At 40.6% G+C, this 17494-nt stretch overlaps 1 protein-coding gene across 4 annotated transcripts in view; it reads left to right on the top strand.

The window, feature by feature from the left end:
* Window positions 1-9070: 9070 nt before the first annotated feature.
* Window positions 9071-17494, top strand: part of GOLGA4 (golgin A4) — a 54982-nt gene continuing 46558 nt past the window's right edge. For all 4 annotated transcript variants that reach the window (XM_034060988.1, XM_031047149.2, XM_034060983.1 and 1 more), the window contains exons 1-2: window positions 9071-9180; window positions 14964-15059. In XM_034060988.1, coding sequence (XP_033916879.1) covers window positions 9088-9180; window positions 14964-15059 — 189 coding nt within the window. In that variant the 5' untranslated portion in view covers window positions 9071-9087. The remainder of the gene's footprint in view (window positions 9181-14963; window positions 15060-17494) is intronic.

Genomic DNA, 17494 nt, shown 5'->3' with positions numbered 1-17494 from the left:
AGACTGTCCATGTACCTGCCTCTCTGCTCTGGTCTATGCAGTCTACCACCCATCTGTTCTCTTTGCTCTGAGGCTTGGGGTTGAGCAACCACTGTATTTGTGTGTATGATGTCTGCTTTTCCAGTTTTGGTTTTGGAGACTAACTATTCTCCTGAAGCAGCAATTTCTCCTCTGAACTCCAGAGAAGTACCACCTTGATTCTGAAGTATTTCAGGCTGCTTAGGTAAGAAAAGTCCCTTACACAACTGCTCGATAGCTGCATGGCTGGTTTGCAGGCTCTAATGTGGTGGCAACAAGATTATGTAAGTACGCACTGTGTACTCTATAGATACTGACACCACAGATATTAAAGCAACCCCACTTATGGTGGTTTGTAATTTCATAGTAGTCCACAGTTACCTCCCTATATCTAACTTTCCTGTGTCTCCTGCTTGAGCACATAGTAAATGGGCTACACCAGAAGACCCCAATCCCATGTAGCTCATTGGCAGTATATTGCCCAATGAGACCTTCTGATATTGCTTACAGCTATAAGAAATCAAAAGGTTGTAAAAGTTTGGCAAGAGCTAAATTCAGTCTTACGTGCAGTATGTTACTGGCTTAGCATTGTCCCTAATGGACTAGCAAAAGTTTGCACCACTGAACTACGAAGCATTAAGTATCTAGAAAAATATTTTGAATAACTAACATTGAATGTACAAACCTTCAAATTGTGCTTAATTAACTTCAAGCAGTGTTAGTACATAGAGGAAGAGGAGAAAATGTGTCATGAAACATTTTCAGTGCAAACTGTTAGAGTACACTTGGAACAAGAATTACATAATAGCAGGATGGTGGTTAATGCATTATGACAGCAAGTGAAGAGGTATCTTTATTACAGTATCTGGACAAAGCCAAAAGGAAGTTATGCCTTCCTTTTAAGTATTTGTGTTCATATTTATAGTATAACTATGGAGTATTAACTCTTCGCAACACTCTGACCATAATGGGTTTTCTCTCTTCCTTCCATGTCTTAACTGTAAGATTAACTTAGTGCTTTGGATTGTGGGAGTTTATATTGAAGAATGAGTAGAACTGAGATATAGGGGGTTAAATGTTGATGAAATAATGTTTTTTGCTGTTTTTGATAGTTTCAGGGACAAAGTGAATAAGGTAGAATAAGAGAAGAATAATACATGACACTTCACACTTGAAAATCAAAAGACTAAACAACATGTCTATTATAGTGATTACTGGCAGGGGGCAGAACTACATCTCAGTGTTTCTATGAGTTCTGTGTATTCTGACCCAAGTATCCACAGCATCCCCCCCTGCTTACACACAAGGTCTGACCTTCATCTCCAGTAAATAATTCAGTGTAGCACTTCTGTGAATAAGTAGTATCAAATATGTTTAATAGAAAAGAGCCGCAGAGGAAAAACTATACCATAAATTCTTCAGTAAACAGTGTCTTGCATCATAACTGAGTTTCTTTGGTTGCATGCTAATTGCTGTTAAATCAGAATAAGCTCACAATAAGGCTCCTGGTTTCATAAGAAGGACCTGACAGTGTTGGAAATAATAAAATTGCCTGAAATCCTTTAATTTAGCCAGAGAAACTAATACATGACATAGTTTTCTTCCTTTTTATGCTAAGCTAGTTTGCTTTATGTTGTAGTACCAAACTTGTAAAATTGGTAGTATCTTTCTAGAGCTGAATGTTCAGGTTGTCCTCCATCTGACCCAAAGACACCTAATGCAGTTTAATATTGAGGTTGTCACCATCAATTCAGCATTTTTTTTTGTCTTTACCTACCACAGGTGTTACTCTAAATGAAGTTTCAGGAGCTGGAGGACAATTTGAGGTCAGCTTAGTTTTTCCTGATATAATGGCTTGAGTTCATGTTTCATTTAAAATAACTGCAATGTATAATTGCAGCTCTTAGGTTAACACCACCTCCCCTTTTAGAGCCACAGGAAAGTCCAGGTGGTTTGCAGCAGATTATCAGAGGAAGTCCTTGTGTGAAGACTTGACACTGGTTTGTGGTGATAGGGTTTTTCTGAAGCTTATTTCCCCCCCCCCCCTTTTGTAAACATAATATTGTAATACTTCAATTACAGGCGCTGGAGTTTATTTCTGGTAATTGGAAACGTAGCATTTTGCCATCTCGGAGATAAGTGATCCATTTTGATAGATGAGGTTTCGTATTGCAAATTCAATAAAGAATATTTTATATTAGTAAATCAAGAAGGTATATTTTATATTCATAATTAAGCATAAATATGCTGTGAGCTATACCTGGTATTTGTTAAGCCAAACCCAATGTCTCTGTCATTTTCAAAATAAGCAGGGGAAAACTTCATGTGTGTGAGAGAAGAGTGTGGAGTCAAAGTGATAAAACAATGTGAGCAACGTCTGAGAGAGAACAATCTGATGAGGAGAAATTGAGTTTAATTTGGAAAAGTTTGTATTAACAGATGAAGATGCAAATCCCATAGCTGGAGCATTCTGCGCAATTTGGTAATTGCTTCCTTGTAATTTACAGTTTCTGAAGTCAAACAAGTGCTTCATGTCTCTAAATTCTGCATTGGCAATATTTCTTTGCAGACAAGGGCAATAATGAAAAGGAAACATGTCATCCTTACATACAGGTGAGCTCCTACAGACAATGAAATAGCACAAGAATACAAGGGAAGCATCTCTTTTCATTATGTGTTTATGTGGTTAAGTTATGCTGTCTTCTAGACCACATGGGTAAAAATATTTTCTGTTATAAATCTGGCAACAGTTATCAAATGGTCATGTTTCAATCCACCACTAAGTTGCTTTATGGTCTCTGGAGTTTTCCAGAACTCACTTCACTAGCCTGTAAAATGACTTGTATTTATTTTATGGGCTTACCACCAGATTAACCATGCCTCTGTTTCTAAAGCACTTCAAGAAAGCTATTGTGTATGCAGATCAATACTGAATAATAACTCTGCTCCTGTAGTAGTTCAGCAGAGGTGATGATGTAGTCACTATTTTCAGCTGAAAGGATAGTTACTTTTCTTTATGTAGAAATGCCCTCTGGGCCTGTCATTGAGAAGTAGGTCACACATGAAAGGAATTTCAGGCCGGGAGCCCTGGGTCTCTTCAAACAGATATTCCACCCTACACAGTGGCAAAGCCTGTAGTACATCCTGGGAGCAAGAAACAAGGAGTTGAGGATGAGAAACACTTCCCTTAAACATTTGAAATGTAAAAGTGCAGGGAATTTGGAGTACTACAATACTCAAGGAATGATATAGCTGTATCAGGATATTATCCTAAATGCTGACAAATTCCTAATTTGAAACAGAATTAGTGTTCTTAGAGATCTGTTACATTCATAACCTTCATATGTCCTGAATTCAAGCACTACTGATTGAGTTAGCTACATAAAGCTATTGTCTTTGTTCTTTTCTATGTAATGGCCTTCTGTTATCACAGAACAAAAATGTGTATTTGTTCTATTTTGTAGATTCTAGAAACTGTGATGCAGTGAAGTAGTATAATTCTTCCTAAATCACTGCTTTCTGTATTCTGCATCCATCAGTTCCATAAATGGCTTCCACGAAGCCACAGAAAGAAAGTGAATGTTCTCCTTAATGACCTGTCAAATTATACAGCATTGTAATCGGGGGAAAAAATACTTCCTGATTCTCCATGAAATAGTTGCTTACCTTGATAATTGCAAATGTTATTCAGTACACTTCTTTAAGAATCTGTCATGCTATGACTCAGTGACTTCCTTCAGCAGTGAATTCTGCTGCGTATAGCATCTCCAGTGATGTGGGTTTAGATGTTCTACGTTTAGCTAAAGGGATCGCACAAATTAAAGTCGTTTTTTTAGCTCCTCCCAACTGAAAAACCTCAGTCTCAAAACCTTTGCATGTATTCTTAGCCCTGATGACTAGAAATTGATTAACCAAAATAATTTGCTGTTTCTTAACAAAAGTGCTGAAGGTGAAAATGTTACCATAGAATAACAAAAAAAAAATGCCAGCAAGAACATAATTGTCTTATGAATGTGTATCTCAGTATTCTTAAAAAGTATTTAAAGGAGCAGCAATTCCTTTGACCTTTTTATCAAGCAAAGAGAAAAACTGTGTTTGCATGAAACGGGGTAGCATCACTGTTCTTGATTTTAAAATACCAACAGAACAACTGAGATGCAAAGTAACTTGCCCAGGGTGGGTGACAAGGGCACTGAGAGATCTGGGAATAGAACCCAGGTCTCCTTGAAACCAGCCCAGTCCTCTGCCACGATGCAGCTTTGCCTTCAGGAGCAAGTTACTGTCTCTTTTTAGATGTAACATCACTGGCCATATAAATTTGGGTTGGTTTAATTTTTTTTTTGGTTGGTGTGTTTTTTTGTAGGTGGTTCTTATATCTATAATATATAGTCATTACAGAAATAAGAATGAAAGCACTCAGAGTCTCCTGCCAGATAATTTAAAATCAAACTCGTAACTAGCATTACTGTTGCTAAAAGGATCTGCTGTTTTATAGCATCATTGGCTCCCTTTCTTTGTCCAGACCTTTTAAGGTACAATTCAAGTGCAGTGCAAGTTAGAAGAAAGGTTTTGATGCTCTAGACAGAGCAGAAAGGCAATGCCACTTAACAAGGTAGTAATAAAATGAAGATTTTTGTTTTAGGAAAGCAAGACTCTTGCAGGATTGAATCCTGGCACTCATTTCTGAATCCCTCCATGTCCTGTATTCCCATTCACAGAAACATGGCTCATGATCTTGAAGTTGAATAAATCCAGGTAATTTTCCTCTTCCTGCAGTCCTAACTAGTGAGCGATTCTTAGTAGTCTTCAGTTCCTGAGCTTGCACTTTGTACTTCTGGCAAGAGAGGTGTATGACATTAAATGTGATCTCTGAACAACTTTCCGTGTAGAGCAGAGAGGTGCAGAGCAACAATGCCTGTCAGCTTTTCTTTACTCTGAAGTGAGGTAATTCCTTTTGTCCTGTCAGTTTGAGCAACTACAGCCTTTAAGTTACCTTTCCGCTTCCTCAAACTGTGCCCTTGCTCTTGTCACAGCCTTTTGAACACACAGCATTTTGAAACCACTCACAAATCTGAGTTTTCCCTCAAATTACTCACTCTCTTTATTCAGATGGCTATTAATGAACCTTTTTGCTCAGTTATACCTTCACTGAGATTAGGCCAATATCTGGCCACCACAGATATTATGAGGTATACTCATATTTCTATATGAATATACAAATCAACAACAAATAGCCTGTCTGCAAAGCAAGCATTGAGTCAGTCACAGGTAAAGGATTTTAACTGACACCCAGCAAGTTTCTTAGAGCAGCCCATACCTTGTACATGGAAGGATTTTTGGTTTGGTTTGTTTTTTCCTCAATTCCCTGACCTGAATGTTTTTAAAGGCCCATCACACTGTTGATATAATTATGAATTTATAATACTGACAATGACTCTTTAGAGGCATAGTTACAATCTTCTGGAACACTGTCATCTGGTGGTCGTTGTAAGTCACAACATTTAGATACAAAAGCAAAAATGGCAGTCAAATTGGGCTAGACAAATGCTCTGATTATCCATTTCATTAATAGTAAACCTTTCAGGGTTCTAATCACAGCAGTATAAAGGATTTACTTTGCACAACTATTTCTCCTCATTCTGTAGGTACAATGAGCTGTCACAGTTTTCACTGTACTATCAGATAACGTGCTGTTGTTTCTAACCTTTGTGCTGTAGTAAAGATCAAAATACTTCCTAACCTAAACCAATCACCTGTGCATTTATGTATGGTACACTCCCTGACTGTTTTAACATCAACGTTAGTATTCTGAATTTGATGAGTAGGAGTAAAACTGAATTTACTAGCAAACACAAGATTCCATAAACTGTAAAGAACAGTAGTGTGTACACATAAGCTCTGGACAGTAACTCCTGTTACATGATTAGTGTTCCTTTCTGCTTAGGTTTATTTACTCTATTACCAGTTCATGTTCATTTAATTTTAAATTAACTCCTTCAATGTCAAATGTTATCCAGTAGGAATAATAGGAATATTTTGTAGTATGCATTTTAACAGCAGGATGATGATGTAAGGAAGAATTCAAACATGGCAAACCTCCTTTCCAAATAAGATACGAACCAACATTAAAAAGTTATCAGAAACACTATATATTGTGTTGCTTTCCTTTAAGTCTTTTCATATTTGTGATGGATGACGGGATTGAAAGCTGCTAGCAAATTCACACATTTCTCACAGAGTACTTGGAGTTGTAGGTGTGGAAAAGTGCACTGAAAGCCATATTCATAATTTATGTTCACAGCTTTTTTTGTGACTTCAGAAAGCTGCAGGAATTTAAAGACAACATTTTAAAAATCCCATTAGATTGGGTGGAGGCTATATGCATGAATACTTCAAACATCATTAGCAACTAAGTTACTGGTTGAGATACTATCAATTTTTTCAGTAACAGAGTGGCTTGTAAGCTGAACTTGAAGCAGCACTAGGTAGGATTAATTCAGATCCTGAGCAGTGTGAAACAGCTCTGCCAACATAAAGCTATCCAGCTCCAGCCTGCCTCTGTCCCTCTTGCAGCAGCTCCTGTACTCAGGGGCCTCAGCACAGCAAGTCAGCAAAAAATCATTTGCTCTTTCGTCAGGCTAGTTTTCTGCAGACTCAACATGCTGAAATGACTAAGGGAAGGGCTGACAAGCACTGGAGCTAGCACAAGGCAAGGAATGGGACTGCAGGGACGTGTGAGCCACTGTTGCTGATGATTAGAGAAGTCTAGACTGCTATGAAAACAGTGTATTTTACATTTATGCTCTATTCCCTTTCCCACGGAAATACTTTAATGACTGCTATAGATTTCATTTGGAACAGACCTTCATTCTTAATTACCTACCATAACAAGGGGTTTTTGCAGATACATATTTATCTTTCACAGACAGTACCAAAATGTCATATTTCTCTTGTCTAGCCTATGATAACTGGTGTACTTAAGGAAGATAGAAAAGGATGAGCAAATGTTCACTTTCAGCTACTATGTTTAACTTCATGAAGAAATCAACTAAGATCAGACTGACCCTCTAGAAATAAGGTACTATTCAGTTAAGTAGAGGACTCTGACATTGTGTGTGTGTGTGTGTGTGTGTGTGTACAGGAATATAGTTCCAGACATTTCCCCAAGACTTCTGTGGAGATTAGATTAAATGCTTTGTGTATTACAAAATGTTTTCACTAAACTTGCCCAGGTGCTAAAACATTTAAAACCCTTTTAGAGGGTTTATGATAGTATTTTGTGGAATTACCACATATATCTTTAGAATTCTTATACTACTGTTTAATGTGAGATACCACTTTGTGTTGTCCAAGCAAGACTAGACACATAGCACAAAATATTGCTGTTTTGTACCACTTCAAAAACACTCTCACATTGTCTTTGATTTTCTTAAATGCCACCAATCTATATATGATTAAATAATACAAATATTACTTCACTTTTTTCTGAAACCCAGGTTAGGCACCTCCCCTGGAAAACAGGAGATGATTATGTACATTGGAATTTACACAACAAAACACCTTGCTGCAGTAAAAAATATCAAACTGCAGTCTGATTACCACATTGAGTTAGTACTATTGCAACCCATTAACAAGAGTTCCAAATATCCAATTAATTAATCACCTTAACATGTAGTTACTAAGACTTCAGTGTACGAAAACTACCACATACAGTCTCCTTAATATGGCACTATATAGAAGACAACACGGCACAAGGTAGACTTAGATTAGACATTAGGCAGAAGCTCTTCCCTGTGAGGGTGCTGAGGCGCTGGCACAGGGTGCCCAGAGAAGCTGTGGCTGCCCCATCCCTGGCAGTGTTCGAGGCCAGGTTGGACACAGGGGCTTGGAGCAACCTGGTCTAGTGTAAGGTGTCCCTGCCTGTGGCAGGGGTTGGAACTGGATAAGCTGTAAAGTCTCCTTCAACACAAACCAGACTGGGATTCTGTGATTCCTTGCAAATAGCATAATGTATTTTTAGCCTTAATACAACATCACTGTAACACAGTAAGTTTCAAAACAATCCCACTGTTGGAGAATGAATGGCAGCTACAGCTGACAACTCTGCATCTCTATGGACAGGACTGAACATACACACAGATCTCAGCCAACAAGGGCTCTAAAGCCATAGATTTTAACCTAAAGCTGCCAAGAACATTTCCCCCTTAGTTTCAAAGAGATATTAACAACAACAATGGTGGCAAATGCCACCTTTGCACAAATAGAGTGGATATATAAATATATAAATATTGATATCCATATTGATAAACACTCTGAGGTAGTGGTACTGTATTTGTAAGCAGTATACCTCATGTTTACAAATAGAGGAGTACTCATAAGTTTCTGGGGTGGCCTAAATTAAATCAATGCAACTGACTTTATTCTAGTGGAAGGTGTCCCTGCAGTGGTAAGCGGGTTGGAACTAGGTGGTCTTTAAAAGTCCTTTCCAACCCTAATCGTTCTGTTATTAGCGAACAGCTTTTAGGCAATTTCAAAAAGCAACTTTCGCGCATCTTTTTAGTCTGGAGTTTTCAGAAGCCCGAGAATCGAGCACCTCAGTGGTACCAAGTAAGGGCTTACAAACCCTCACAGCGGCGGAGTGAGCAGAGGTTGCCACAGCTCCGTTCTCCCTCACTGCTGACCGAGCAGCGGTGCCAGGCCCGCGGGCGGGCAGTGCCTCCCCTCCTCCGGCGCTGCTCCTGCACGCAAGCCCGGCCGGGCGGGCCTCGCAGGATCGGGAAGAGGAGGAGGAATAGCAGGAATAGCGCCGGGCATCCCGCCGGGAAGTTTGTGCCTCGACGCACCCCGTACCGGCCGCGGAGCTCGGCTCCACGTTGGCCGCGCAGGCGCAGCACCGCGGCGTTCACCTGCTCCGCCGCTGGGGGGGACCCAGGAAGGAGAGGGAGGGGCGGCGGCGGCTCCGCGGGGCCGGGGCGAGCCGCGCTGCCCTCAGTCCCACCGCCGCGCCCCTCACTCGAGCCGCGGGAGGCGTTGCCCTCCCCGCCGGCCCCATCCCTCCCACCGGCCACCATGTTCAAGAAGCTGAAGCAGAAGATCAGCGAGGAGCAGGAGCAGGCGTCACCGCGCGGGGCGAGGGGACGAGCCGCCCCGCTGCCGTCGCAGGTACCGCAGAGGGGCCGCGGTGGTGCGGGACTGACCGTAGGGTCGCTGCGGCGGGGGGCCTGGGACGGAGTTCCGGGCGGCTCGTAGTGCCCGGCCGGGCAGGGCCGCGGGTCGCCCGGGAAGGCCTCGGCGTCCCAGTGCCGGCGGCAGGAGGGTCGTGGAGCGGAGGCATTGGCTCCCGTGTGTGGCGGCCGGCCGAGGGCTGTGGGCCGGCTCTGTCAGCGCCGGGCGGCTTCGCTGTAACTTGGAAAGGTAGCTGTGTTGTTAGGGGAGAGCCTCTCCAGGGACTGCTCAGGGTGTTCTTTCCAGCCGCTTTGCTAAGGCTGAAGTCTGGCTTCTGGAGGAATGTGAAAACCTCTTCTTGCTTGAGCATTACACGGAAATAGACGTGGAACTCTTCGTCAGCATTTAAAGAGTTACAGAATGGTTCGGGTTGGAAGGGACTTTAAAGCTCATCCAGTTCCACCCCCCTGCCACAGGCAGGGACACCTTCCATTAGAGCAGCTCGCTCCAAGCCCCTGTGTCCAACCTGGTCTTGAACACTGCCAGGGATGGGGCAGCCACAGCTTCTCTGGGCACCCTGTGCCAGGAATTTCTTAATAATGTGTAATCTCAGTCTCCGCTCTGTGGGATTAAAGCCATTCCCCCTTGTTCTGTCCCTACAGGCCCTTGTAAAAGTCCCTCTCCAGATTTCTTCTAGGGCCCCTTTTATTGGAAGACTCACAAGGTCTCCCTGGAGCTTTCCCTTTTCCGGGCTAAACAAGCCCAATTTTCTCAGCCTGTATGACACTTTACTGTGCACTGGATAATGTTCCGGCATTGTGATGGCTAATTATCTTTTTATCTCATCTGTATGTTTGTTCTTTCAGTTCCTGTAAGTCCCTTCTGTTTCTATCGTTTAGGGGCTAATCTGCTTACCTTATTCTTACTTGTTTTTTAGCTGTGGAAAACCTGACAATGTAGTATAAAGCCAAGAGCAAGGCTTTTTGGGGTTTTAGTCATAATTCAACTGCCCATTTTTCTCTCATGTAATTTCACAAAGTTAGAATTAGTGTTAAATTCTAGAAACTACTGGTTTTAAATTATAATAATGCACATCAAATATGACATGGGTACAGAGTATCTATGAAGTGACAGCAGTCAAAAAACTGTTGTGATGATTTCATGTGTGTGTTGAAGCAGAATAAATGCTCTCTACCACTTCAGATTTGTGTAGAAGGACTTTCACAAGTTAACTTTGTATTGGAAAACTGTGCTGAAAAAGGTGTGATACCTACTTGCATTTCTTGGCTTTTCACTGAGTTAAGTATCCTTCTCATCTTGGAGTCTAAAAGAATAAAACTGGTACAAGCTCTATATCATGTGAGTGTTAAGCTAGGGCAGATAATTTGGTTAATTCTACAAGTAGGCCATCAGTTGCCCCGGCTTGGATCTGGATGTAATTTGAACCATGGGGAGATCTGACACTGCATAGTCGCAGTATTAGACCATGGTTTCAAAACTGCTGACATGGAGCTCTGTAGTATTTATTTAAATGACTCGTTTGTCAAACGGGGACAGTATTTTTGGAAATGGATCTACTGTAAAGTGTTACGTAACTTGTTGAGTTTTATTTTAAGCTTTTTCATATTTATTAACCCTGAGTCTTCTCTAGTTAGTGGAGTTAAGTACGTTTTTGCCAGTGGCATATGTGGTGAGCTTTGAGTACACTGTGAAGAGATTTAGCTGCAGAGCTTACTATTTTCGATGAGCAGCATGCAATATTGTGACCCACTTAGTCCAGGACGTTCGGTGCATGTGTTAAGGGATTGGTACTTGCTGAAAATCAGCCTTGTGAATACATTTAGGCCTGAGTGAACATGTGCTCCCAAAAGTGTAATGTACTGCAGTCTTGATTTGATTGTGAAGATGAACCTGGACAAGTTTTGTGAAGCCTAATACAATAGCTTACAGTCAACAGTACTTTTACCTAGTCTGCTCTACTGTGGACAGAGTGGCTCATGTCACTGAAGGGTTGACATGAAGCAGAAAATGATAACAGCTTTTCAATGTGTAAAATAGTTGTCTTGCAATATTGCTTATTCTTCAGTTGCTCTCAAGGAACACCAGCAGGAAATTGGAGTTAAATTTGAATTTTAAAAGTAAAATAGGCAGGTCAGCTCACCCCTTATGTCTCATCTGAAAACAGATTCTGTAAATTAGGAAGAAGCAAGAAGCTTTTGAGGCCTGTAAAATGTGCTGGAGTCTTGAAGAGAGTGTGGAATTTACTTTTGTCGCCTTGCTTTTAGTAGTTTGGATCCTTAAAATGCATTACACTCATTGGGTACTCATCATGTAGATTATCATCTGCTTTCAAGACATTTTCAACCCAAATTTTGCAAACACATCACATTTCTTAGTTGCATGAGGCTTTTGTTCACATTCATTTTTGCACTTTTCTGTACCCTGTTGTAGGGAGCCTTCACTCACCATGGCCTCTCTGCTCCATTCTTACCTTCCGCTCTGAGACTAGAACTTGTCATTTGTACTCTGTCTGGTTTCTTGTGCCCAACATTAACCTTGCTGACCTAAGACTGCTTAAATCCAGAGGTAGAACTTCTCAAGTGTAACACTTTTCCTGAGGAGGCCTTTGTAGCCTTCCCTCTTTCATCTGAATGCTTAGCTAACTGGTGTTGCCTGTCAAATTCAGAGTACCTGTGCTCTGCCCCTAACAGGCTGAAGAGCACATCAGTATGTAACTTCTGGCAAGGAAAAATGCTGTTGCAATTCCACGTGTCTTCTGGAACGATACTTGTCACCTGGCAAATAGGGATGAAGAGAAGGCAGAGACATTCAGTATGGTTTTGCATCAGTCTTTAATAACGGTGACAGACCTTGGGGTCCCCTGAATTGGAGAACCACAACTGCGGGAACGGTGCCTTCCCATTTGTGGACACTGGAATTGTAAGGTACCAGCTGTATTGGCTGAATGTTCACAACTCCATGGGACCTGATGGGATTCATCAGTATACTGAAGAACTAGCAGATGTTACCACAGGACCCCTCTCAGTTCTTCTGGGAGTCTGGGGAGGTCCCTGCTGACTGGAAGCTAGCCAGTGTTATTCCAGATTACAAGAAGGGTGTGAGGGAAGACCCAGGAAGCAACAGACCTGTTAGTCTAACCTCAGTTTGTGGAAAAATTATAGAGAAGGTCGTACTGGTACTGTTGAAAGGCATTCAAAGAACAATGCAAGCATCAGGCACAGTCAGCATGAGTTCACAAAGGGAAAGTCCTGTTTAATTAATTTTCTATCCTTCTATGATAAGGTTGCCTACCTACTGTGTGAAGGGGAGGTCGTGAATGTGGCTCTTCTGGGGTTTAGTAAGGGGTTTGATGCTCTACCTCCCAGCATCCTTCTGGACAAAGTAGTACGTGGTATGCTGGCAGGTCGTGTTGGATAGGGAGCCGTGGTGGAGTAGATTCCATGCATAGCAAATGTCCTGGAAGTACCAACTGTATTTCACCCTTTAGTAGTTCCTTAATACTACAACTTCTAGGCTTTAGTTTCCTCTAATTCTGCCTCCTCCCTCCCCCCCAATTTTCCCACAGACTGTAATGCCACACTTGAACTTTTGGTCAGCCCTGAAGTGGTCAGGTAGGTGGACTGGGTGATTGTCGTAGGTCCCTTTCAGCTGAACTATTCTGTCCTGTTACATTATCTCTGTTCTAGAGCAGTGAAATCTGTAGAACCATTAAAGGGCGGAGTGAAGAGACGAAGAAATACGTTCGTGCTCCTCAACAGCACCAGAGTGTCGATGGCGAACTTACGGAAACTGTTGTTCTGCTGTTTGGTGAGGGCCAGAAGTGATATTTAAATCACTGTGTCATGGTTTAAGCCCAACTGGCAACTCGGTACTATACAGCCGATTGCTCACCTCCCTCCTTCTCCCCTCCCTGGGTGGGATGGGGAGGAGAATCAAAAGAATGTAAAACCCACAGGTTGAGATAACAGTTTAGTAACTAAAGGATAGTGTAATAATACTACTACTACTAATAAAGATAAGGGAAATAAGGGGAGAAGATGCAAAATTAAAAGGGGAAAGGGAAGAGGTAAAAAACAAAACAAATGAAGCACAATACAGTTGCTCACCACCCACCTGATACCCAGCCTGACCTCAGCAGCGATCGGTTTCTTCCAGGAGACTCCCCACAGTTTATACACTGGCCATGACGTGCTATGGGATGGAATACCCCTTTGGCTAGTTTGGGTCAAGTGTCCTGTCTCTGATCCTTCTCAGCTTTTTGTGGCACTCCTCACTGGCACAGCATGAGAGACTGAAAAGTCCTTGATCAGGGCAAGCACTACTCAGCAACAACTAAAACGTTGTGTTACCAGCGTGCTTCTCAGACTAAATCCAAAAGATAGCACTGCAGCAGCTCCTAGGAAGAAAACTATCCCAGCTGAAACCAGGGCACACTGGTACTGGGTTAGGGAGCAAGAACAAGAGAAGGAGAGTTGTTGGCATGAATAGATCATTGTTCCTCAATCCCCGTGAATATTTTTGGTCTTAAATTTTGCACCAGGACGTAGAGCTTTCATGGTGAATGGTTTATTTAGTGCTAGGCGAGGTGTTTGACTTTTGAGTTGCGTTTTCAAGTGGGAGCACTGTGCCAACTTGGATCAGACTTGTAACTGTGACTTATTTTGGAATAGTCTTGTGTTGTGTATGATGTTGATGTTAATTCACTAGTATCCAAACTTTACAAAATGTGCTTACTGATTTAGGCTATAAATTGAGTGTAATTCTCTGAAAAAAAGTGTCTTTTTTGGCAATATCTTTTCAGTGGTCTGCTACTCTGGCAATCATCTTTTATTACATCCAACCGTCATGTGAGACAAGCATTTTGCAAGGCAGAATTTACGTATGCACCCTCAGTGATGGCGCTGCAGCAAAGTGTTAAAGGATTTGTGGTAGTTACTGTTCTTTTTGGTCATTGTTTTTGGTTTGTTGGGGTTCTTTTTAAACACTTCGTTCATTCTGATGATACTGTAGTATATACCTAATGAGAGATTGTGCAAATTAATTTCTTTGTGCATGGAAGCTTGTTGATATTCTAATATTCAGTGCATTTATACTGGAGTTTTATACTTGAATTTTGAAGTATGAGGCTGGCAAGCTACATCTGGGATGGGTTGGTGTGGCTTGCTGCAATCTCACTCAGCGTGAAGTTGCGAAATTTCAGGAAGAACAGGTTCATATAGATACCATAAAATGTGTCATTTTCTTCTACTCTTTGTTTAGATTCATTTTCATAAGCAGGTTGAGGTTTTTTTTCCTTCTTTTGTTGGTTGTTTTGTTGTTGTTAATCTCTTAAAGGAATCAGGTGGTATTCCATATGCAAGTGCTTGAATCTCTTTTAGTTTGTAAAACTTTTAAACCTCAAGCAGCTGTACTATGTTGCTGAAGTATTAGGAGGATTGAGTTTCAAATCTGGTCTAGGAGGAGCATGGTCAGAAATAATAAAAAGAAATGATTTTGTTTCATGCTCTTGTAGCTGATTTGTGACATATTCTGCTCTAGAGGCGTTGGAGTGAGGTAGAACTCATCACAGACAGTATGTGGAACTGATTTTTTTCTTTAAAAGGAAGATGTAGACCAGCCTTTGCTAAGATGCTGCTGTTAGTAGTTGTTGAAGTAAATTAGAGATGCTACAGTTAGTAGTTGTTGAAGTAAACTATAATATGGAATAACTAGTTCTGGACTTTCATATTATTGCTTGTTGATATATGTTTTCTCTGTAGGTCCCTTCCAAATGCACTCCACCATTTGGTAGAAGCAGCAGCACATCTTCATTTACGAATCAGACTGATGAAGACTCTTTACCACCAGACAAAGAGGTAAGTTAAGAACTGTTTTTGTTTTTTTAACTTAAACCCAGTCTAACTTGTGTCCTTGATTAACCTTTTTTATTTTTTCTTTGATTCTTCAATACCACTATTTTCTGTGCATTTATAAATACAAATAGTCTAATTTTTAGGTTAAATGTAGGTACAAGTAGTCTAGGTTAAATACTAAAGTGTTTCAGATGAGCAAACCAGACCTTTAAGCTGTAGTGGTTAACCCCCAGATTAGGAAACCTTTTAAATCTTCAGGTTTTAAAAGTCTTACCCATGAACTGAACCCATTGGGGTAGTGAGACAAAAATTACATGCAGAGAGACTAATTTTGATTGAAAAGTTGGGGGAATCCATTTAAGTGCTCAAGTAACTTAAGGCAGGTGAGCCTCAAGGCTTAAACTGTGCCCTTTGGAATGTTCCTAAGTCGTACCAGTAATAATTATCAAAATGAAACACCACCCACACCTCTCCCTGCAAAAAGCCACAAACAACAACAAGAAGTTACATTATCCACCATAAAACATCATTAAAATCACTGTTGGTGTGATGGGTAACCCTGACTAGCATCCTAGAATGAACAGAGGAGATAATCTGCCATCAGTATTATTTCATGTGTTCAGATATTGGTAGGTCTACTGATGTTGCCTGCATGTATCGCTGCTTTGTGTAGAACTACATTTTGTCTTGTAGTGCTTCATTAGATATATGTTGCCCCCAGCAGACTGCTTTTTTTCAGACTACTTTTCCAGACAAACAGCAGAAGCAAAGGATTCCCTGCAGGACATGCTGAGTTATGTCAGAAGAACTATATGCTCTAAATACAGTAGTTACACTGGACTGATCAGAGAGGCAGAATGAGAAATATGGAAACAGAGTACTGAAGTGACTTCAGGTTTACAGTTATGCTTGGGCTTGGGGAGCTGTTATGAGAATTTTATTTGTGTGCGTATCCTGTAGTTAGGAATTCAGAAAGTAGAGAAGCTGCTGAAGGGATGGAAAATCTCTATTTTTTTATAAGAACTGGTTTTACAACAAATGGATTTTTTTTTTCTAAAATGATGACAAATTTAAATGATCAAGACATGAAATCTCTTTTTTCCAACCATTTCTTATAAATATTGATAATGATTAAAAGCAAATTGTCTTGGAAATCTGTTTGTTGGATTAGGTTTTCATAAAATTCAGTTCAGGGGCAGTGTTACTGTGCTTTAAGAAGATGCAGATATTGCATACTATCTCTAAAAATATATACCCTGCTTATATGGATGCATTGCGTCATTTGGGGGCCATGTTTTTCTACAGTGTTCTCTTTTGACCAGACAGATGTTTCATGTACAGGAGGCAGTGACATTACAGTGAACTGAAGTTGGACAACATTTAATACATTGAAAATGTTTATTTGAAAAGTATCATATGCTAAAATGCTCTTGTAGTACACAAATAATTACTAACCCTTTTGGTACTGAAAGCTAAGCAAAATTACAGTGTTCCGCAGTTGTCTTGTATGTTCTCTGTCCTCCCTCTGGGATATTATGTTTTAGTATGTCTTTAACAGATCATGTTCTCATTTTTTTAGTTTGTAATATCAAAGTTGAAAGTATTGCATGTGAAAGCTTGAACTTAAACTCAATCTTTTTAGAGCTAAATCAATTTTAGAGTGAATTGCAGTTGTAAATGACAGAATTAGTCTACTCAAAGAATAGACTAAATGGTACAGGCAAACATCTTGCTTTGCATTCTGCAATGCTGTGGTTTTCTTAGTTTTCAAGATTCCAAAACATTCTCAGTGTTTAAAAATAACCATCAAACTTGTGTGCTCCATTCATGGAATACTAGGTAAGCTTCTTTTTCAGCTTCTATTTTAGTGGAGCTGTGGATCTCCGGAGGCAGTGTTAGAGAAGCTCATAATCTTACAATGTATAAGGAAGAAGCAGAAATCTGTCTAGTTCTGTTCTCTGTTCTTGCAAGTAGGTCATAAAATATGAGTACAGTGTTAGGCAAAAGCATATACTGGTCCTTGCATGGAACCTCTTCAGACAATTTGCATATCAGATGCTTTCTAAGTTAGTCTTGGTGTCATTTGAAACAGCCCTGGACGGTTAAAACATGCTTACAGAGTGCTTCCGGTCTTTTCTAGGGAAGAAGAGAAGTTTGGTTTTCAAACTGTTACTGTGTTGACTCTCAAATAAAATTTGAAGTGAAATAATCATATTCAATATAGTTCCTAGAAGTTCAAATAGGATTCTGTTCTGTATTACATATATTTACTTACAAGTCAGACCCACCTGCAGAAGGTGACAGAACTAGTCTGGAGCCATCAGCTGAGAGCAAGCAGCTGATAGCTTGCTGTGGGTGACTTCCCAGTCATGCAGATCAAATATCACTCACATCCTCATGAGTGTTATGGAATTGACAGCAGAGCACAACATATATAG

Source organism: Melopsittacus undulatus, chromosome 1 (genome assembly GCF_012275295.1).
Source record: "Melopsittacus undulatus isolate bMelUnd1 chromosome 1, bMelUnd1.mat.Z, whole genome shotgun sequence".
Lineage (NCBI taxonomy): Eukaryota > Metazoa > Chordata > Aves > Psittaciformes > Psittaculidae > Melopsittacus > Melopsittacus undulatus.
The sequence above is the reverse complement of the archived record's forward strand: the minus strand, read 5'-3'. Positions and strand labels throughout refer to the sequence as shown.